At 39.8% G+C, this 24,225-nt stretch overlaps 1 protein-coding gene across 1 annotated transcript in view; it reads right to left on the bottom strand.

The window, feature by feature from the left end:
* The window catches only part of mau2 (MAU2 sister chromatid cohesion factor), a 46,472-nt gene that overhangs the window by 16,901 nt on the left and 5,346 nt on the right, over window positions 1-24,225 (bottom strand). Inside the window, exons 3-13 of the mRNA XM_069923236.1 lie at window positions 22,951-23,016; window positions 17,943-18,038; window positions 15,455-15,549; window positions 14,536-14,563; window positions 12,569-12,724; window positions 11,901-12,047; window positions 8,950-9,040; window positions 8,381-8,484; window positions 7,638-7,715; window positions 4,222-4,287; window positions 249-332 (exon numbers count right to left, since the gene is read on the bottom strand). Coding sequence (XP_069779337.1) covers window positions 249-332; window positions 4,222-4,287; window positions 7,638-7,715; window positions 8,381-8,484; window positions 8,950-9,040; window positions 11,901-12,047; window positions 12,569-12,724; window positions 14,536-14,563; window positions 15,455-15,549; window positions 17,943-18,038; window positions 22,951-23,016 — 1,011 coding nt within the window. The remainder of the gene's footprint in view (window positions 1-248; window positions 333-4,221; window positions 4,288-7,637; window positions 7,716-8,380; window positions 8,485-8,949; window positions 9,041-11,900; window positions 12,048-12,568; window positions 12,725-14,535; window positions 14,564-15,454; window positions 15,550-17,942; window positions 18,039-22,950; window positions 23,017-24,225) is intronic.

The raw sequence follows: 24,225 nt of genomic DNA on the forward strand, positions 1-24,225 counted from the left end.
ATCGACAAGGTTATAGCACATCCAAGCACAAGCGAGAAGTGTTCCTTTCCCAAGAGAGATATTTGACACAATCTCCCATTCTCTACCAAATCTTAAAACGTGCAACCAAGGTCGCATACAATCAGGCTCACAACATACACGTGGGCCAGATATTAAACAAGGCTACATCAACCTTGAGTTCTTCTGCAGGAGAGACAACAGTGGGTAAGGAATCACATCAAAAAAAAGATGAGCACCAGATCTCTTACCTCCTGATGTCTATTGCCCTCCCTTATGTAGACACTGGCCAGGTTCGTGACTATAAATGCCCACAATTCCTGATGTGTAGTCAGCTGCAAGAACAAGGGAGAGGAGTTAGAAGAATTTATCTGGCACATAATCACGTCAGCAGGATGCCTTGACTGTTCCAAGGCCTGTTGGCATTGAAAAAGTTCAAACTCCATTGCCTTGAATATAAATACAGCTGTCAATTAAAGGGAAGTCCCATAAAATATACTCTGCATAGATAAACCTATGATTTTCCATGTTATATTGATGTCCATCACTCCTAATTAAGCCAGTCCAATCATTTGAGGTTATATTGTGCATATTACATTCTACTAGAATACAAAATCAAACCTGCAGACATTAAAATGTTATGACTATTAAAATTACATCCATCAGCAATATTGGCACTGATTCTGCCCATGGAATAACTTTGCAATGTTGGAACTGTGGTGAGATGTAATTACACCATTAGGTCACCAGGGGTCATCCTGGTGACCTTGTCTAAAGCAGTCCAGAGCTACAGTCTAGCCTTCCAGGTTTGTCTTGCAGAGAGACAAGACCTCTTAGTGTACATATTAGTTTATTAAAGCTGTCTTATACTCGCACTGCTGGCGTGGTTATTGTCAGTACAGGAACGTAACCGAGCCTGGGAGCATTTACTTAATAAGCTCACATCAGGACAAAGCCCAAATGATATTTCACACTGAGTGCAATCATTTTACACTGCTGATGGGCCATTGTGATAAAGATATTCCATTCAATCAAGCATGAGTTTTCAAGTCTAGAACTTGGGGACAGCCTCAAGATTCAGAGGAGTATATTTAGGAGAGAGATGAGGAAGAACTACAGTAACAGCTCTATCACTAAATATATTTACGACACGGTTATACTTTTGCACAGTAGAGGAATTAAGTTATGGGGTAAAGGTTATAGGGACATCTGATCAGTCATGAACTTATTAAATGGTGGAGCAGGCTTGATGGGCCAGATGGCTAATTCCTGCTCTGATTTCTTGTTCTTCTATCAAATCCAAAATAATCAGCAATACAACAACCAGCTGATTTATGTGAAACTGAGTCCACAGGCAACACTTATTCACTTCAGAGAGTGCATTGTTCAAAAACAGGAAAGGCCCACATAGGTTATGGTTCCTTCCTCATCCTGCACTCACTCTCAATACTCCAAACATAAAATATAGAAATGATACATGGACACCATTTGGTATTATTGTCTAACAGTGAAGCACCTTTAAAGGGAGGCCCAAAGCCAAATTTCATACCATTCAGGGGTGGTTGCTTGGCTTTATGTCTCCCTCTGCTGTGACAGAGTACATAGATATGTTATTGGGGAAGGGTTTGTTAGAGTAGGTCACATACAAACACTTTAAAACAAATCTTATTTAAAATACTGGAGCTCTGCTAATGCTAGTCATATCGGCTCCATAGCTTTTGCAAGAGCTTTGGAAAGTGCCCAAGAGACTTCATTAATGGATTGATGTTTATAAAAGGCAACAGATGAAAGATCTTGTCAGAGGCGCTTTCTGTCTGGGAGATTGTTGTTCTAAGAAGGTCATGTGGTTTTGCAAGCAGAGAGAGTCAAACAGATTTTCTCTCAGAGAGAGAGAGAGACACACACACATATAGATATCTCTTCTACACTGTCACAATCAGCAATAGTAGCTGGGACTAGAACAGGACAAGCTGGCAAGCTTATGGAAAGCCCCATTTGGAAGAAGGCCTGGTCAAGCCCTTGTGGTTCATGTAAGAGGAGAGGACTGGCTGTCTAATATTTCACTTGGAATAAGAGAAACAAAAGGAACTCTGTGGTGACCTGAAAGAAACAGGTTATCATCTGGAGAACCCTGAAGGGGCAAGTTTCATCAGTAAGACACTGATGTGGCTGATTATAAAGCAACAACAAATCTCTCTCTGAAAACTGACAAGAACCTTCCTGAGCGGTAACCATTTACCTTTCGAGCACCAAAGCCTGGTGAACTTTATAAATGTTAAATTCTGTGCACAGTATAAGAATTGCCTACAACCAGTGAACTTGGAGGAATGAGAAGTGAAATTGGACTGTGAACCAAAGAACTTTTATGAACTTACACACACATAAAGATAATTAAAAGCAACTTTTATTTAAGTAACCATTTGTCTTGGTGAATATCTATTGCTGCTAGGTTTATGGGTCATAAACCCTGCAATCTTCCACAAATAATGGAAGGACAGAGGGAAGCGAGCTCAGAATTTATTGTCGTGAACAAGTTAGGAAATTCAGTGTTTTGCGGTAACATCATAGAGCAAATATTTATAAAACCATCTTACAACATTACTATAAAAATTAAAAATAATAGTGCACAAAAAGTAAGCCAGTGTCTTTGGTTCATTGATTATTCAAGAATCTGATGGCAGCGGGGAGAAGCTGTCCTTGTGACATTGAGTGCTTGTCTTTAGGCTCCTGTACCTTTTTTATGATGAGAGCAGAGTGAAGGAGACATGGCCTGGCTCTTGAAGTTTTTTGAGGATCAAAGCTGCTTTTTTAAGACATTGACTCATGTAGACGTCCTCGATGGAGTGAAGTCTGGTGCCTATGATGTTGCAGGCCGAGTTAACAACCCTCTGGAGCTTTTTCTTGCCTGAGAGTTGCACCTCCATACCAGACAGTGATACAACCAGCGAGAATGCTCTCCATGGTACACCTGTAGATGTTTACGAGAGTCTTCGGTGACATACCGAATCTCCTCAGACACCTCACCAAGTATAGCTGCTGGCAAGGACTGCTAGTGGGGATGGGGCTAAATACTACACAGTAAACTGGACAAGGCGATGAGGGTGGCTGGGATGTACTCAATCATGTTGGAAGTTTAAAAAAAAAACCTCCACTATGCTCTATCCTTATGGTTCTCGAGAATAACAGAATTATTCAAAGCCCAAATGGAGACAGATGCCTTCAAGTCTGCTCCACTATTCATTTTTTAAATTTACACATACAACACTATAACAGACCATTTCAGCCCATAAATCTGTGCTGTCCAATTTACACCCAATTAACCTGCACCCTCAGTATGTTTTAAACGGTACAGGGAGAACATACAAACCCTGACAGACAGTGCAGGATTTTAACCCTGGCACTGATAAGGTGTTGTGCTAACCATGCCACCCAAGAACCAAACTCCTTCAGCACCATTCCCCATCTCTCTCAATTCCCTTGATAGCCAGAAACCTGTCAAAATTTGGTTGGAATGAATATGACGAATGAAATGCACGGATACGCAAATAATAACCATGATCTACATTTTTGTTTTAATCTGTCTTGAAATTGTCCCTCCCCCTTACAGGTTTGAACACCCTTGGTGAGAGTTCAAGATACCTGTCTTAAGTAGAATTTCAGAAAATGAAAAACAGGACACAAAAAGTGCATTTTAAAATTAAAACAAATAAACATGGTTAACTGATGGCAATCAAGTTAAAGACACATCATTCAGAGAGATGTGTTTGTTGGGTCCTGCTGGGAAAGTGAAGTCTTTCAGGAGAAGGGTATAGGTCAGAGTAGGTGCTTCAGCACAGTGGCATCAGATTCACAAGTACATATCCACGTTTTCCCTCAGAAAGAGGACGATACTTCCATTTTATATCAATACATTCGCAACCTCAGATTCTATGAAGTACATCAACAAAAAGGTTAAATTTTTTTGGTGATATACGAAATGCAACAGCAGTTTACACACAAGTTCTATAATCTGCCTTTTAGTTAGCTGGGAGTCAAAGATTGCCCCAGAAGGAATTCTGCTCCTTTCCAAAATGGAGCTGTGGATTTTTTTTTGTTTGTTTGCAGCTGGAACAGCTGACAAGTGCGATATCTCTGTAAAATACTCCTGTGCAATCAGTCTCTTCCTGGCTAAATTTGTGACAATGCTACCTTTCTAGCAGGGAAGAAATACATTAAAAACCCTACCCGCAGTGCTGTTGAGAACTGTGCCTCAGCATTGTCCATGCAGTTTATGGAGATGCAATACAAACCCTGCAGGAGGAAAGCAGATGGTTAAGTCAGGAAATCACATTCGGAATTGTTTGTTGGTAAGATGTTCAACCTGCACAAAACACAGAGTTATTAATCCGTCACAAATCTATGCAATAAACAGTAAATCTAAGACTCCAATGCTATTTCGTTCACCTTCTGTATTTCTAGGAGGGTTAGATTTAGATTTTAGATTTACTGTCAGAGTACATACATGACATCACATACAACTGGGATTCATTTTTCCTGTGGGTGCAGCAGAACTACCACTTATTGGTTGTGCAAAAAATAAACTGTACACAGCACAAAATATGTAAGATCTGTAAAAGTCACAAATATAAATAAACTGACAGCAATAGAGAGAACAAAAAGAAAATCAATCAAGTGCCCAATTAAGAGTCCTTCAGAGAGTCGCTGGAGGGATAGCAGCTATTCCTGAACCTGGTGGTGCAAGTTTTGTGGCATCTCTACCTCTTCCCTGATGGCAGCAACAAGTTCAGAACACATGCTGGGTGGTGTGGATCTTTGATGATTGCTGCTTCTCTCCGACGGCAGCTTTCCCTTTAGATGGGAGGTATTACTTGTGATGTCCTGAGCTGTGTCCACCACCTTTTGGAGGGCTTTGCGTTCAGGGTATTGGTGTTCCTATACCAGACTGTGACACAGCTGGTCAGCACATTTTCAACTATGTAGAAATTTGCAGGGCTTCTGGTGTCATACCAAACTTCTGAGTAAGTTGAGGCACTGATGTGCTTTCTTCACAATGCCATTAGTGTATTGGGTCCAGGAAAGATCCTCAGAGATAATGATTCCTAAGAATTTAAATTTGCTCACCCACTCCACCTCAGATCCCCCAATAATCACTGGATTGTATACCTCTGGCTTTGCTTTCCTGAAGTCAATAATCAGCTCCTTAGTTTTGATGACATTGAGTGCAAAGTTGTTGTTGGTGCACCATTCAGCCAAGTTCAGCCTTGTTTTATACAACCCACTATCGTGGTATAATCAGCACATTTGTAGATGGTGTTATTATTGTACCGAGCTATACATCGTAGGTGTTGAGAGAGTCGAGTAGGGGGCTTAGAATACAGCTCCAGTACTGATGGAGATTCTGGAGAAGTTCTTACCAATCTTTACTGATTGTGGTCTGAAGGTGAGGAAATCCATGATCCAATTATACACTGGGGTTTTAACTCCTCGGTCTTAGTTTGCTGATGAGTTTTGAAGGGATGATGTTGTGAAATGCTGAACTGTAGTTGATAAAGAGCATCCTGATGTATGCATCTTTGCTGACCAGGTGTTTCAGGGCTTTGTGTAGGGCTAGTGAGGTGGCATCACCCTAGACCTGTTTCTATGATAGGCAAACTAGAATGGATCCATGTCATCACTGAGACGGGAGCTGATATGCTCATCGTCAGCCTTTCAAAACACGCCATCACTGTTGATGCAAGTCCTACTGGTTGATAGTCATTAAACCAGGTTACATTCTTCACACCCTGTTGGAGTTAGACATTGAAGGTATCCATGAATACCTTGGTAAGTTGGTCAGCACAGCTTTTTCATAGTTGGCTAGGAACTCCATCCGGGCCGAATGCTTTCTTCGGATTCAGTCCCCTGAAGGCAGCATGTATGTCCTTAGATACGGACATTACAGAAACAACAACTTCTTTGGTCAAGATTTAATATTACCAGTGGAGACAGAAGTAGAATTATTATTAAGTATTAGGGATGTAAAGAAATTAATTTCAGAGATGTTATATATTATTACAAAAGAAGGCTCAAAAATGAGTTGATAAATCAAGACATAAATGGGAGTTAGATTTAAACAAGTAAATAGATGAACGTAGATGGATTCAGATATGTAGAGAGAATGAAAAATACAATCAATGTGAGATTATAGGAGTTCAATATTACTTTATTTGCCAGTTATATGTAACACATAATATGAATTATATTTATTCAGCTTTATGTTTTAGATGTGGACAAGAAGTTGGTACTTTTTTGCATTTGACTTGGCAGTGTTCCACAATTAAACCTTTTTTGCTTGAAATGGGTAATTTATTAGAACAAATAATTGGAGTAAGATTCCCACAGGATCCAATGTTATTTTTATTGGGAGATGTTAGTGGGATTAAACCTAAATTAAAACTGTATATCAGGTAAAATTTGTTCAATTTGCCTTAGCAATAGCCAGAAAAATGTATTGCTGTAAATTGGAAGTCAGATATTGATCTGGGAATGGATAAGATGGCATGCAGAAGTTCACAGTGGTATTCCACTTGAGAAAATTACTTATAATTTAAGAGATACATATCATACATTTTGTGAAATTATGGAGCCCATATTTACAAACTGGAGGTATTAAAGTTTAAATTAATATCGAATATACCCTTTCCCTTTGTCTCTATGAATATTTATATGTTTAAAAGTATCGGAAAGTGAAGTTCTCCTGTTGTGGTTTTCTTGTCCATCTTTCTTTTTTTCAGTTTGTAGGGGATTGGGGGGGATTTATAGGAGGTTTTCATTCTTTTGTATATTTTTAAACTTTCTTTTTTATAAAATACCAGATGTATTTGGATTGAATTTGAAATATTGTGATTATTTTTGCTAGTGGTTTTATATTAAATAAAATATTTAAAAAAACAACTAATGTATGAAAATTTATTTGGTCAGAGGAAATGCTGTATGTAACAAGCTGCTTCAGAAAGGAATGTCCTGTAATCCAATGGTCAGTAGTTTCTGAGAACACCAATACTTGGGATAGTTGAAGAGTATATTTCACAGAAGCTCCAGTAGATCTTCCATGATCTGATCCATTTTCCAATGAACCAAGCCACCAAGCACATTCTTGTCCACATTGTATGGATTGTGACCCAGCGAGCACTACACAGGTATCAAAGCTCAACAACAAATGATATTACCATCTTGGATGGTTTCTTCCACCTGCCTGCAAGATAGATTGAATGAACGGGCAAACCTCACCAACTGACTGAACTTGGCAATCAAACAGATGCTAATTTGAACGAGCCTACCAGCATTCACACATGCCTTGGTTCCCCAGAATAAGTATTGCTGTATGACAGGGAAAATGATAAAAATTGATAAATAACAGAGCAAAATCAAGTTCATAGAGAAACTGCGCAGGTTAAGCAACATCTTGAGAGGCAGAGGCATTTCCGACGCAAGGTCACAGTCCGAAAACTTAACCATCCCTTGACCTCCACAGATGCTGGTTGGCCTGCCGAGTTCCTCAAGCAGATTCCAACAGATTGCTCTGGAATCCCACCGCGGCAGACTTGATAAATAACAAAACCTTGTTGATTGGCCAGCCACTGAGCTGCTTTCTTACTCACCAGTAGTGTGTGAAGCTGGGCAGCATGGTTGGAAAATAACCTGGGAGACTGCTGACACAGTTGACAGACCTGAGAAATCTAAAGAGATACAAAAACTGTGAATCTCCAGCCAGCAAGGAAATCACAATTAGCTGAATGTTTTGGTTGATGCTAACCATGTTTCATTGACTGGTATACCAGCATAATGACAATACAGAGAATCATCATTATGTCATCTGCTTGGAGTGAGAATTGGAAAAGGAGGCATTTTAAATATATTGGTTACAGATGAAGTTGGTTGACAACCAGACCAAAAAAAAAGATCCTGTCACTTCATAGCTAAGCTGAGGTGCTTCTAAATAATAATGCCTGGGGTCATCAACCTGATAGAATTCATTAACTCTAAAGCAACATCACTTAACTTCCAACAAGCATTCTCTCACCTGCCAAGATGTGGAACTCTCCTTCCCTTTTCTACTTCTCCATTTTTGAAACAATCCCCAAAATCTCTCTTCTTGAAAACCGTTTTTGGTCACCTATCCATCTTCTTCCAGTGCAGTGCCCAAATGGAGTTATTTTTGCTATGGTGAAGTCAGCACATAAATTCAAACTGCTGCTGCTCAAGAAATACCCTCACCTGAACTACCTGGATAAGATGTGAACACAGGCACCAGAGGTCGAAGTCAAGTTTGTGCCTAGCCCAACACATCCCTGCTCAATGATGTTGTTTGTTCATCATCCTGGGCATTTCAAAGCATACTAACCTCTTGGAGAGCCGTGGCTTTGTGGCCTGTTACAAGTCGACACATGATAATATGCTCCAGCAACATGACTTGAAATGAGGAGAGGATTGGGCTGCAATCCAGCACTATACAAAGAGAGGAATAAGTATTACATTGATCCTGTAAACAGAAAACCTGATTTATCACCACTGATGAACTAATATTTTAAGAAATCCTTTGGAAATCCAATTGAAAATGGCAATGGTGTTTTTAAAATTACATTTCACAGGCTAAGGTCTATGATTATTTGGGCCAAAGGTTATTTCCCAGTGTTCAAGTGACAACTCTGTCTTTACTAACATTGCATCCCAAAATTAACTAATAATGGACCAGTACCAATGACAGTATCCCAATTAAATAAAACATACCAATCCATCTAAACTGTGCCCCAGTGTAGACCTGTACCCACCAGTACTGTACCCACATTTGTGGCAGACCTGTATCCACCAGTACTGTTACTTTGTGTATGAGTAGAATCTATATAGAAGTCGAGACCAAATTTTCCAGGCAGCAACAGAACTCGCAATCAATTTAGTGCTGCAAGGACTTACTTTTTAATTTTTCTAACTGCATGAGTGCTTTATCTGTGTATTTCTGGGCTTTCTCCAAGTATCCAGCTTGCATGGAGTGCATCACAGTCACCTGAAACACAAGAACTTCTGCATCATGCACATATATTTTACCATAATATCCTACACAGAGCACTAAGCTGTGTAAGTGCAGCCAAACACAACCAAAGTCAGTGCAATATCTTAATTGCTGATGTGCTAAGATGATTGAAATTATACTTTACTAATGATGGTCGGTTACAAAAGGTGCTTGCTACTCCGTCATAGAGGCTTTGGTGTTTTTAAAATTACATTTGAATTGAGTCAGCTGACAGCCACCCAAGATCAGTTCAGATATCACAATTAGACAACATTAATAAAATATTTTTGCAGCATTCAGCTTTGAAATGTCCTGAAAGCACCAGGAAAGACTTGGCAAGGTCAAGAGAATAAGAACTGGCAAAGAAATTCCTTTCCACCATTTCAATTCCTCAGCTTGACATGACAGTCCTGGCTGACTCTTGCAGAGGAGTGAAACATGAAAGTCTTCAGATGCTGTGATTCTAGTCAAAACACAGATGCTGGAGGAACTCAGCCAAGTCTTGCATTGCCCATAAGAGGTAAAGATATATACCATAACCAACATTTCGGCCCTGAGCCCTTCCTCAAGGTATGCATATTCACATTTAGGGGTCAGGTTCAAGGGCAAGTGGCTGATTCCCACTTTAGTTTAAGTTCTTGTGCAGCCTACAGGGAAAGAAACCCCTTGATGTGCACGAGGTATAAGCTTTGTGACAAGAACAGAGTGATTTTATGCTCCACCTGAACCAGGGTTTCATTCTCCAATGACACCTCCCTCATCTTGAGACAAGCTAAAGCACTTCTGAATATCATTCTGTGCAATAACATAGAATGTTTTCCTACATTCGAAAAAGCAATTCATACACACCAACTGCTTTTGAAGTGTGAGCTGGGCCAACAACAATCACTGGGCTATTCGACAAGAGAAGAGGAAATCACATTCAAGCTCAGGATCATCTCCTTTCCTTCATGCGGCCATGGTGAAACTGCTGATCCCATGCCAGGACTGAATGACACACCAGGGTTCAAGCCAGGGCTTTTTGAGGGATAAATATTGGCACAAGCTCCCCATATTTTCTCGAAATTGAGAAATATAATCTTTTGATTTCACTTGACAAGGCAGTTGGAACTCTTTTAATAACTCTGACATTTCTGACATTGCAACACCAGTTTCAACCTGGATTCTACATTGCAGAATTAGACCTTCACAATCTGACTTACAGGTTGATTCCAATGATATTTACTTTTTTAAAAAAAATAAAAGCAGCTACAAATGAATTTCCTTGCCACCAGATGGTCAAAGATGATAATAGATTGGGAAAATTCAATGTTATTTATGCAAGGAAATTACATCGATAAATGTGTTTTTTTTTTTAAATTATACCTGAAAGACACAACTACTCATTTCCTGTGATGTACTTAGAAGTACATGGAAGTCATACAGCAGAGAAACAAGCCCTTCAACCAACTGGCACGCATTGACCAAGTTGCCATCCCCAAGCTAGATATCCTTCAAAAGCTTTCCTGTCTGGTACCTGCCCAAATGTCTCTTAAATGTTGTTCTTGCAAGTGTACCATTTCCTCTAGCAGCTTGTTACACATATCCTCCAGTCTGCGTGAAGAGATACCGAACAAAGATAAATAAACATTGGAGAACATGGGATTGGACTGATAAAATGGTATGGATTAAGACTAATTTTTTGACAGAATGCAGATGAGAAACAAGTTGGTCATTTTCTGAATGGAATGAGGCGAATCCACGGACCCTGCAGAGACACTGTCTCTCTTCTGCTTCATCTTCTCTCTTACTGTAAGGGGCACCAAGCAATACTAATGGTGACTCTTTGTCTGCCTTACAGCAAGCAGAAAGAAATTTCAGATAAAAATATTACATTTTCTGCATTATTTCATGACCATATAGGAATCTTGTTCACAATCTATACACAGTGATGTGGAGGAGCAGAGAACTGTGATATATTCAAGTAAGCTGATGATGCAAATCAGATGGCAGACAAGATCAAGATATTGCAAGTACACATTATCCATTATTTATCTGGATTTTTAAAAAAAAGAATGGAGAGACTTCAGGGGAATGTTGACGCAAGGTGAATAGTGAAGGTCATGTAAGATGGAGCATAACACAGAACTTCTTCCTCCCTGGTTGGAAAAGTAGAAAAGCAGTAGTTTTACTCTAGTAGCAAAGGAAAAGTAATTAATATCCGGAGGAAGGATGTCCTTTCATATGAATCAATTAAAAATCAACAAGTAGGTACTCAAACAATTTGAAGGGCTAATGTTTTTGAATCTTGCAATTCTGAGAGCAAATAATTTCAAATGGAATGATATTCCACTCTTGTGAAACTGCAGCTGAAATAACATGTACAAGTCTGATCTCCCTACCCAATGAACAATGTACTTGTGACAGAGTGCAACCAGAAAAAATATCGCATTGATTCTTGGAAGGCTAGGTTTTTCAAGAAGGAGAGATTCAGCACAGTAGGCCTATAATCTACAGAATTTAGAAGAACGAGGAGCAATCTCAAAAAAACAGACAAAATACTTCCCAGAGTACATCTCAAAATATGGAGTCAGTCATTCAGGACACAGATGAAAAGGAACGTCTTCACCTAGAGAACAGTGAACTTTACAAAATTTTCCTCACAAATGAAATACAAGATTTTGTAGCTGACTATAACAGAGGCCAATCAATTTTTCAATACGGTGGAAATCAACTGGTACAGGAATGCAACATTCAGCGGGATCTCTTATTGAAAGGTGAAGCAGGTGTGAAGAGATCAATGGCCTGCTTCTACTTTTCTTAAATTCTTATTGATCCAACATCAACGAAAATAGACGGTGAAGAACCTCCTTACCAGATAAACCAGGACACACATATGCTCCTTGGGTAGCCAGTGAAAGAGGTCTGCAGGATTACTGGGCAAAATCTCATCATCATGTAATGTGGAGATGGTTTGAATGCACTGCTGCAGCTGTTTCAGACAGGGCTTTACGCTTTTGACCTGAAGATGAGTTCCACATAATCTGTTAGTTATGTTTTCCAAAAATGCTGAGGTCTCATAAAACTACATTTATATTTTGAAGCAGTATTTTGAAACAGATGGATATTAAGATACATTTTTAATCAATTACAGTAAATTCCATGTTATCAAGCAACTGGCAAAAAAAAAAATGGAAAATAAATAGGTTAAAAAAAAAATTGAAGTTTGAAATGGCCATGCCTCGCCATTACAGGTAGTTCACCAATCACACAGCATGAAGTTTCAAGCCATTGGAAAATTCACTTATCCGGCATCTACCAACCTCCATGGGTGATGGATACCAGGGGTTTTACTGTCTATTTATGGCTGTGGTCACGTGATCAACATCAGTGCAGTTTTGCAAAACATGCAAGTCTGCAATAGAATTGCCACAAGATACAAAGGTCCATTTGTCAGTAGCCAGCAACAGTAGCAGTGCACCTGAACCAATGTCATGCTGGTTTAGAAGCACCATGGCATGCAGGTGAATTTGTTTTACTCACCTGCCCTGCGTCCAGGTAGTGTGTGACTTGTAGTACCAAAAAGAAGACACGTAGAGACTCTTTCTGTATTGGATTACCCAGCCAGTTCTCTACAATCTGGCCACATAGAGTCAGCAGAGGGTGAACCTCCTGCAGTTTCCGTTCCATCAATAGCAGCTAGAGACCAATGGGGAGAACACACAAATTATATATATATTTATATAAAAATCAACAATAAGTCAACATCAATTCCCACTGACTGTCATCAATCCAAAATCTGTGAATGACCAACAGACCTCATTATAAAGAAAACTAGCAGTGTTTGGCACTGCCCAGAGTTAGTTTGAAGGCGATCCCCTGTACATAGCCATTTCACTCACTGAATGCTGTGGGAGGGATTGCCGAATATAACTCCTGAAAGTATTTCTTCCAACTCATTCTCTTCTCTGGCTGCTCACTCACCTGTGGAATCTGACACTTTCTGAAGTTGATTGATCATCAGTTGGCATAGCGGCTTGGCTGGCGTTGCGGTTAGCGCTACGCCTTCACAGCACCAGTGATTGGAATCCCGTGCTGTCTGTAAGGAGTTTGTACATTCTCTCTGTGTCTGTGTGGGTTTTCCCTGGGGGTTCCAGTTTCCTCCCACCTTTCGAAAAGTACCGGGGCGTAGATTAATTGGTTGTAAATTGGGACCGAAATGACCTGTTACCATGCTTATGTCTAAATTTAAAAATACAAATCTTTTAGAAATGAACAGTTCTGGGAGTGACACTATGGTACCAGCTTCCAACACTGACCTGATTTCAAATAGACTACGCAATTACTCGGGTTTAAAATGAGAAATGAGAACTGAAAATGCCCATTTAGGACTCTGCTCAAAGTTCATGTGCCCCTTTCCTTGTGAAGCAGTCAAGTATGAAACACGAAAGTCTGCAGAAGCTGCGATTGTAGTGAAAACACAGAAACGTTGGAGGAACTCATCAGGTTTCGCAGCATCCTTAGGAGGTAAAGATATATAACTGACGTTTCAGGCCCAAGCCCTTCTTCAGCGTATAAGTGTGTCAAGTTTAGTTGGTTTCTTCCATAATTCTCACCTACCAACTTCATAAAAAACATTAAAAAAAATTATGATTTCAGCCTGGCAAATTTATTATCTTCCCAACCCATTTGGACCAACTTCCCCAAATTGATGTCCATGAAACAAATGCAGACCGGAGATTGAGGAGCCAGTGTTACCAGGAATTTAGGGGGCATGAATGAATTTTGACACGGCAAAAGAATTTTGGCTGAGTTCAAGCTTATGGTTGGAAAAAAAGGGCAAGGTCGTTGCATATTAGAATAGTGAAGTTTCTGGCTATCTCTGGTATGGTATTGAGCCCGACACCTCCACTGGGAGCCACAGCACATTTAAATAAAAGCCTTGTTTTCTTTTCGCCCCATAATTTTTAAAAAAATTATGTAGTCAGTAGGAGAGAAGTACGGAATAAACTAAAACTTGACTGCTTCACAGGGTAGGGGGCCCATAAACATTGAGCAGTCCTTGATGGTGGGGTGGGGGTGGCGTGGAGCTGAAAAAAGATTGAGAATAGCTGATTTGAGCTTCAGTAGAAAACAGCCTGATGTATGGATAGAATTAGACAGCAGCCAAGCTGAAAGCACAATTTTAATGATGGCACATCTGTGTGGTTTGAACCATGACCCACATCAAACCAAGGCTGTGAATAGTCAGGGCAACCTCACACAGTTTCTGAAGGAATGGGGACCCGTGGGAAGGGAATAGAGTTTGTAACAAGATCAAAGATAATGGATTCAGTGTTCCCACGTTTTAGTTGGAGGAAATCATGCAGAAGTTGGAAGAGGTGATAATGACACAGAATGGGTGGGTTACAATTCCCACAGTGGACATACAGTTTACAATATCTAGAGCAATGAAAACTGTATGCAGATAATCATTAATTACAAATTATCTAAATTAAAAAAACACTTACCATGCCTTTGCTTAGGAGGAATAGTGCTCTGCAAGAGAAAGTTTAAACTTTCAATTAGGTGTTTTGATTAGTCATATATGTGCTAAATATTGAAATGGATTAGGGAAATTGAAGGAGAAATTCACATATTAATGCACAACCTTCAAGAATCCTACTCCAGGGCCTTGACATGGGTGACATCCCCATGTCATACTGAGGGAGTTATGAAGCAAGAAAGGTGCTCAATCTTCACAAAAATGTTACTTCACAGCTCCACCCACTTGATCTGTCCTATAGGGAACTCCAGACTTATTAACATGCATAAATATTTGTATCGATTCATATTTTGGGATCTGCGCTTTATTGCAAATCCAATTGCCCTTAAACTGAGTCATCATTTCAGAGTACAATGAAGAGCTCACCATGCAACATAGGTCTGGAGTTCACAGACATCACTTTCTTTTCTCCATCTGGTCAACGAGCCCCAATATATTCGCTCCAGTAGTTAACATTAACAATGTGCAGGTAATCGAGTGATATTTATCATGTGCAAGCTTAATTTGGGTATCATGTTCAGCACATACATCTTCAGCCAAAGGGCCTGCTCCTATGCTGGACTGTTCCATGTTCTAAAATTGTTGTTTTCAAATTCCAGATTATTGATCAAATTTCAACTTCATAGCTCCTATCATAAGATTTTATTATATTTAATTAATCTGGATTAGCAGTCTAATAATAGTTAATGCACAACCATCGTATGTCACATTCTTAAAGCTCCCAGTAATGATCTTGCAGTCACTCAGGTTAATTTTCGTAAACAAGGACCTATAAATGACCATGTCACCTAATTTCCTCAAATAAGTTTTTTTTTAACTTGTAAAGCTGTGGCTTGGATTACATTTCCACCCATGGACCTCAATCACCAAAATTTGGGTCTTACCTTGTATATTCTGATCCCACTACTCTTGCATACTCAGCTCCAACTCCAAGAAGATCACATGCCGAGACCAAATCTTTCTCCAACGTATGGAGTTGCTGTGAGAAAGGGAAAGAGTTGCCTCAAATTCTTATAACTGCCATTAAAATATAGAAATACTGTACATGGTGTCATCGAGTCAAGAGGAAATGCAACATCAAATGCTGTGGAGTTAAACTAGACAGTGTGCAGACACTGCAATTGTAGTTTGACATAGAAAAGTGCTGGAGAAACTGCAGACACACAAGAGTGGCACTGACAGAGCTGTTGTAATGGTGGCGCTGCCACTTGTGTGAACCCAGTGAGAGCACTTCTCTGCAGGGTCCTACTGCCCAGTCCTTCTGTCGACGGCTCCGTACAGGCTTTAAATGGCCTGATGAAGGAGACGAAGGTGTTTTATCTAAAAATCGTGCAACCACAGGGTCTGGGCCCAAGATGGCAGCACCTAGTTTCAGCAACAACCTTGAGGGGTTGCAGACTCCAGGAGAGCAGTTGACTAGTGTAGGGTACCAGTAACAGGGAGAAGAGCCTTCATTCAGAAGAGAAGATGATCCCAAGGATAGTGACAAACCAGCAAGGCCGCTGCGGCAACAGACACACACAGGTGGCAACCTACTGACAACTTTCAGGCGAGGAACCCACGCAGGCTACGGGCTGCTGGAGACTGGCTCATGAGAACCAGATATCGGAACCAGGATTCAAGAATGTGCTGAGGCTAAGAAGGTCCCCCGAAGGAACCTGAGAATTGAAGAGTTCCTCATCGTCTTGGAGGTTTAGATGTGGAGCTCGGGTTGCCGATGGTTTGAACTGGAGTCCATGCAGCTGCAGAGGCTGCGGAAGGGAATCCACAGACACTCAGAGACTGAAGGGACTCTCTTTTGCTCCTCTTTATCTTATTGTTGGGCAATGCTATTGATGGCTTTTTGTCTTACGGCAAAGAAAATTGGAAGGAAATCATGGATATTTTTTTCTTTTCTTTCTAATATATTTTTATTGATTTGAAAGAGAAATATTTAGTTGTATATTTAACAAAAATAATCATCAATAGTACTTTAAAATACAGAATATGGGTCAATAGCAAATTATATAATACAATATAGACAGTAAACGTGTATAAAAGAAGTTCATTTGGAGGAACTTCGATTCACATTCTATTATTGGAGTAAATTTATGATGACTAAATAATCTCTTCTATGTATAGAGAAAAAACGAAATTAAAACAGAATAAACACAGCATCGAGTCCACGCTGCTGAAGATCCAGCTGCGCTGGGTGGGTCACGTCTCCAGAATGGAGGACCATCGCCTTCCCAAGATCGTGTTATATGGCGAGCTCTCCACTGGCCACCGTGACAGAGGTGCACCAAAGAAAATGTACAATGACTGCCTAAAGAAATCTCTTGGTGCCTGCCACATTGACCACCGCCAGGGGGCTGATCTCGCCTCAAACCGTGCATCTTGGCGCCTCACCGTTCGGCGGGCAGCAACCTCCTTTGAAGAAGACCGTAGAGCCCACCTCACTGACAAAAGGCAAAGGAGGAAAAACACAACACCCAACCAACCAATTTTCCCCTGCAACCGTGTCTGCCTGTCCCGCATCGGACTTGTCAGCCACAATCGAGCCTGCAGCTGACGTGGACTTTTACCCCCTCCATAAATCTTCGTCCGCGAAGCCAAGCCAAAGAAAGAAAAGAAACACAGAAATTGAGAAAGAAAAGGAAAGAACAACCCCCCCCCCCACCCCAATCTGGATTTTGTGGGTATTATTACATAACAATAAAATGAACCTCAATTATTTTTATTAATTATCTTAGTATTTTTAAAATTTATTTCTGTCTCTCAAGATATTACCTGATTCCAGCATTTTTGTGTATTGCACCAAAATCGCAGCGTCTGCAGATGTTCCTGTTTAACTCATCATTCACTGTCATTTGTGGGAATATGCTGTGTGCAAATTGGTTTCCACTTTACAAGAGTGATCTCTCTTTCAAAATACTTCCCTACCTGTGATTTCTTGAAATCAGATAGGATGCAGGTCATTCACTGGGGCTCAGGCACAAGAGTGAAATTTGCATCATGGAAACACTCACTAACCAGGCCTTAAAAATTAAACATCTGCTAAGGAGTGACACCACAATCAATCTGGTCAAATTTCCTGTGAAGAATTAAACTTCAGATCCATAAATGAAAGGCACAGTTGAAATAGAGGTTGACTACTTTGAGTGGTGTTCTTGGAAGTGAGAGGAGAAATGAAAAGTAATGCAGAGTTCACCTTAGGGATCGGAAAAATGCATACGAAAACCTCCTTGATTCGGTCTGAAGCTTCACCAGGGTGCACAGAAGCACTCCGAGTTTGTTAACCTCTTACTTCACTACTTCTGATAATTGTTAAAAAGTCAACTTTTACCTTGGCATGAAACCCCCATTAACCACAAGAAATCAAAAGGTACATACTGCAAGCTGAAAGAGCAGTCGACAATGCCAGTAAGGTGTCTGCTGAGAGATCTGGATTGCTTTCCGTAAAAGTGGTTTTGCTGAATCAACCAGATTCTGAAATACAAACAGTATTATTACCACAAACAAGGTCTCAAAAAAAAGGCAGAAAACAGTCCTGAAGACAATCAACATGGACATGTTACTATATGTGAAATGGATGCAGCAATTATCATGTCCAATGACTGAACAAGCCTAATAAGAGAGTATGCTTTCTTACAATTTTAAAAGGTCAATAAATAAGCGGATCAATTAAAAAAAAAAAGACATTTAGATTAAATAATGAGGTAGAGAGAGAAACTATTCCACTTGGTTCAGGAGTCTTGAAGCAGGATACATGGTCTAAAAGTTAGAGCCAGAACTAATGTTGGCAAAAACTTTGACACAGGGTCAGGAGCCAAAATTTATCAACTCTCATCCACAAACATCAGTTGTTCACACAAAATGGACACATCTCCTTAACTCGTCTGCACTCTCAACCACTCATTTCCACTAATCCAATATCAATCCCACAATATACTCAACACCCCTCAGATCCTACCACTCAACTGCAAATTGGGGGGGGAATTTACATGAGCTAATAAACATACCAATCTGCATCCCTTCGGGAAATGGGAGGCAACAGTTCCACTAGTTGTGCTACAGTGCATCGAGGGTCTGACAACTTTTAAAAGGATCAGTGGATACAAGGAAAAGGAAGGCAAATAAATGGATTACTTCATGGATCAGCCAAGTTCAAATTTCAGGAGCTCGAATGGCCTGCTTCATGTCCTCAGAGTACAATTTTGTACTCTTCTGTTACAATCTCACTATTTTATCAATTGTTCAATGGCTTCTCATATTGCAATCCCTGCAATAAAAAGATCCACATTCACTGAACCATCATGTCCTTTCCCAGGTCCTCAACCCTGTGAAACCAGTATTCTTTCTAAATATGGCTTTCAAAGTGCTGGTACTAAATGCCAGACTTTGTCCTTTTAGAACCCAACCAGATATGGACCTTGCACTTGTGGCCTGTCAGAATCTCCCTCACTGCACTCCTCCTATTCAGGTGTCCCATTGCTCCCAAAAGATAAAGCTTCCCTCAATTCAACTAAGGATTTTATTCCCGACTCCTCTTGGTGATTAAAATTTCCTCTCCGTCCATCTTTGCATACTACCTTGTAAATTTAAACCCATCTGTAAATTACAGCAGATGAAGAGAGATGAAATATGTGCCATCTTCCTTCCTGTTCATTTTGTCCCTTTACAAGGAACCACAAAACAACTCTGCAGGGAAAATTAACCAAATAAAGGCATTCAATATTAAAATGACTGCCCTGAATTTTGAACCCACTAGCTACCTGTTGGGGAGAACTGGAAGACCAGGGAAAGGAAAAGCTTCACTCTGCTCACACTGGGTAGAAATGGTGGTGCCCAGGATGAAAAGCTGGCCGATGCCGCTTTTCCCAAAGTGTCTCCCTATCCCTGCCATGTAAGAGTCTTCATTTTTTATTAGTATGAAGTATACTAGTAAGGCTTTATCTGTAAACTTGAGGGAAGGGGTGTTAATTATGACAGCAGCATGGTTAATGTAGTGGCGAGTGCAACACTGTTACAGTCCCAGTAACCGGATGAAAGTAAACTTTACATAAGTCTGCAATAGTGTTTTTTTTTTCAAATTACTTTACATTTTGCATGTTTTTTTGTCTTTTAAATGATGCATTCTTAATGTAGGTGTATTATTTAGGCATTGGAAGAGCGAGTCTCAGTCAACGGGAAAATTAGCATAAACGGTATCCGTGATCCCCATACATGCCAGATAATTGAGATTCTACTGTAGTTCTATCCTTTCCTAGTCCAAACTCTCACTGCTCATTGAAATTAGATGAGAGAAAATATTTTTAACCAGCAATAGGCCAACAGAATAGAATGAAGACAACCATTCAATGAAATATCAGGAAAAGATTTAAAAGTAGAGGCAGTTGAACTGAACAGAAACAAAAGAAAAGATTTAAAATCGTTTCAGAGTCTGCACTGAAGCCAGAAGGGAGAGTTTTTGACAAAGTACCACAGCACTGGAGGAAGGCGCATGTTGCTTTCCTGCTTCATAACTCATATTTAAAATGACCCTGTGAAAAGTACAAGGATATTGGTAATTGTAGCCAACTCATCTGAGCCAGCATTCACCCATAAAACAGTTATCCTTTCTGTCCATTTTCCATCTTCCTCCTGTTTTTGTATTAACCAATAATTCAAGAAGTGGGCACTTTAACATCATAGCCCTAAATTTTGTGCCCTTACTTGCGGATCTTTGGTACCATATTTCAGGATTGTCAGCTGCACTTACATTATTCCCTCCCACCCTTGCAGAACTTCAAACACATCATCTGTATTGCTTGGAATCGGTGCCATTTTGATGAAGAAAGATTTTTTTTTTAAATTTCACATTGTGCTTCCTCACACAAAAAAATACCCAAGGGAGATTTTGTAATATCCTCTCGAAAACCACAATATCCTTCCCAGAAGGAGAAGCCCAATATTGCATGTTCACTGAGTTTTTAAACTTGTGCCTTGGCTTTTAACTATTCATTAGGAAATCTACAGTTCTTGCAAGTTTTGATGATTCCATTAAACAGCTCCCATCAACGGCAAACACCCATCCATCCAAACTCTTCCACTGCAACAAGACCAGTCCATTCCATGGATAATTATTGCTATCCTATGAAATAAATGTCTCATTGTACTCTTGGAAATATTAAATTCCGCCTGTCACTAATCCCCTTTGTAGTTTATTTTGTTTTTCTAAACCATTGACTGTGGCCCCATTTTCTGATCATCAAATCACAATATAATCCCCTCTGGAACAACTTCCATTCATTGAATCAGTTGGCAGAAATGGTCCCCAGAACCGTATTTCAAATACCACCATCCATTTTCAATCGATATGATCCTTAAAACTGTTGGCTTTCTCCTCAGTAACTTCATTGTGCTTCTTTTGTTCTCCTTCAGTTAGTTGGACAAAATCACTGCTTTTTCTGTTTTGTGTTGCTAATAGCTGGGCTTTACCATATGCTCAGCAGATACGGTTGTAGTTAACAGAGAGTAAAACTGAGCCAAAATCCCAGATGTACAAGTTACAGCAGATATGGCTGGTTTTGATGGAGACAAAGGAATTTATCTGATGTTGGACAATTCAGTATGGAGTCCAATTTGCAATCTGCTCAGTTAGAAGAGGAGGTACTGTGTTGAACCTCATTGAAACAATGCAAGAGGCCACAGAAGTCAGTGAGATGGAGAATGTGGTGGTAAGATGCAGCCCAGGATTGCTCTTATCCAGTCAACCCCAATGAAGGGTTTTCAACCTGACATGTTAACTCTGCTTTTCTGCTCACATACCCTGTCTGACCAGTTGAGTGCTTTCAGCATTTTCTAATGTTATTTCCAATCTCTGATATTGCTCTTGTGAAAATATTGCTTAAATTTACATTCATGTTGGATATAACCACATCTTTGATAGCTCCAATTAATGCAAGTATTTATTGATTTATTGCTGGTTGTTTCCACAACTTAGTAAGTGGAATCATGAACATCTTTTACCTACATTTACACAATTCCTCTCCTTAAGCAAACTACTGCACGAAGTTGCAAGCAAATGTTTCCTGACTGAAAACATTTCATACAAGTCTGCAATAAAATCATAAAATGCACATTTCAAAAGTTAACAAAAATCAACGAAAGGTTTAGTCACATGGCTTCAATGGCAGTGAATATTTGAAGCTGAATGGTATTCACAAGACATACAATCAATTCTTCTGATGCCATTGGACAATGAGAAAAGGGAACAAACCAAATTTCTGACTTCTCCCATTGGACACTCTCCTGTCAGCAAATGGCAAACTCCAGTTAGATTCGATGCAGATCACTCATTTGATCAGGCTTAGACCAAATCAATTATCTTGTGCAAAAGTATTTGGAAATGTCTACTGAGCCAGATTTAAATCAACCACAATTTATTTCAGCTTGAAAAAGATTCTATCACCAGACACATTCTCCTCCCCTTCAGCAATGATGGAACTGTTCCCCTTCTGAGTCCCTGGTCTGCTTTTCTATCCACAACAAACACATGGTGTTATAATACTTTTCTGTGCAGCCTCAGGATATGTCCTTTAATCTCTTCTCTACCCAACATCCAAACTCTTTCCAGGTGAGGCAGTGATCACTTGCACTTTTTCCTGTATTAAGTATTCACAATGTGGCCTCCTCTTCAGTGGAGAAAGCAAACAAAGCTTCCTTCTACCTTGAGGAAGGGCTCAGGCCCGAAACGTACATTTACCTCCTATGGACACTGCGAGACCGGCTGAGTTCCTTGAGCATTTCCGTGTTTAGACTTTAATTCTCCAACCACCCTGACCTCTGCGGCCTCCTGCACCATTTCACCAACTGCCCAGCAGAAGCTCATCCAAACACCTCATCTTCCACCTGGGCGAATTGCAGATTGAACTCTGTATTGAATTCTCCATCTTCAGGTAACCTACATTCTCTATCAGAACTGGACATTTCTGCTGTAACTCGTACATGTTTGATCTCGACAAGTTTTACTCTCTGTTGCTTAAACATAACATTCAGGGCACATATTACAGCCCTGCAATTAGCGAGACACAACAAAAGAATTGGAGTAATCCCATCCAACTGTCCATGAATCCAATTAATCTGGTCTCAACCCAGATTCTTGATTCATTCTTCCAGCCATTTTCTCTGCATTAAAATTATCTTCTTTCTCTTTCCTACTTCTGAATAGTCTCCAATTGAAAACATAAGATCACAAATATTGAAAACTTCAAATAAACATGTATTGCTAAAAACACATAGTGTGTGGTCGGGCAGCATCCTGAGAAAGAGAAACAATTAATGTTTTCAATAACCAATTCTCTTAGTTTCTTGTGATCAACTTTTAACAAAAAGCTAAAAAGATTTTTTTTGGTCTTACCTGGTGACAATATAACTCTGACAGAAGGCTGGCTGCTTCAAATTTGATATCTTCAAACTGTGGAATCTAACACACTCACATTAAGGATACATCAAAAATAATCATTTGAATATTGTTATTTCAAACCACTTTCCCCTCTGCTTTCTAAAAGCGTTGCAACATTAGGTCTGAGGGTAGAATTTTGAAGAACTAATGCACAAATGTCCACAATGTTATTCAGAAATTTGCCAGATGTACAATTTCCAACGTGGCAGAATGGAATCAAAACAAGTAACCATTAAGACCAAATGTATAATGAATTTTAACAACTCCCTAAAATATAGCTGTCACTGAGAAACAATCATTTTCCACCTTCTCCATCCAACGACCCCAGTAAGTGTGGGGTAGAAATTTGAAAACCAACAAGAAGAAGAACTGCACTATATCTGAGAGGCACAAAACTCCAGAAGAAAGCAAAGCAAGGAAGCAAAAACAGAGGTGGATTTTAAAGAAAATCATGGAAGAGTGGAAGATGATGAGACTCAAACATTTAGGAAGCAAATTCTAATCTTTGAAACTGAAAATTTTGTTAGTCATCCAAGCTCGAGGAGAAAAAAAACATAGGAACATAGTATTGAGGACACATGACTGGAGAATGCAGATAGGAAAAGTAACTATGATGGAATGTAAATGAAAGACGGTGCATCTCAAATTGTAATTGTTGGGGGAGCAGTGTAAATTAGCAAGTCTGGGGAGATGGAGATTAGATTTCAGTGAAGAGAATTTCTGTTTTATCATTTTAAGAGGATAGAAGATGAGAGATTGGCTAGAATACTGAAACAGTTAATGAGAAAATAAAGGATTCGTGGAGGATTTCACTAAGAGGTGGACCAGGGTGGAATGAAAAAAATAAAACTAGAGATGAAAGTAGTCAGCTTTTGAGGATAAAATGGGATTGAACTGGTGTGAAAAAAATTACAAGTTTGTTGGAGTAATTAAATAATACGTCTTCAATCCTCCCTGGAGGAATCTGCTGATTATCTAACAATGGATGCCATACCAGCAGGTGATGCATAGGTGGTATAGTGGTCAAGATAGGCAATGGGCACTGGAACTGAACGTTGTCACAGCTGACCTCTCATCCATCGATGATATTATTGGAATGTCCGCATGATCAAGAAAGAAAGAGTAAATGGAAACTCTTGGGGCACTGGAGAGGAAAGAAAGCGGAGCTAGGAAGGGTAGCCACAGACAAAACTTTTTTTTGAGGCACAAATATAAGCAGGAGTTCTGTAG

The sequence above is a fragment of the Narcine bancroftii genome, chromosome 3 (genome assembly GCF_036971445.1).
Source record: "Narcine bancroftii isolate sNarBan1 chromosome 3, sNarBan1.hap1, whole genome shotgun sequence".
NCBI lineage: Eukaryota > Metazoa > Chordata > Chondrichthyes > Torpediniformes > Narcinidae > Narcine > Narcine bancroftii.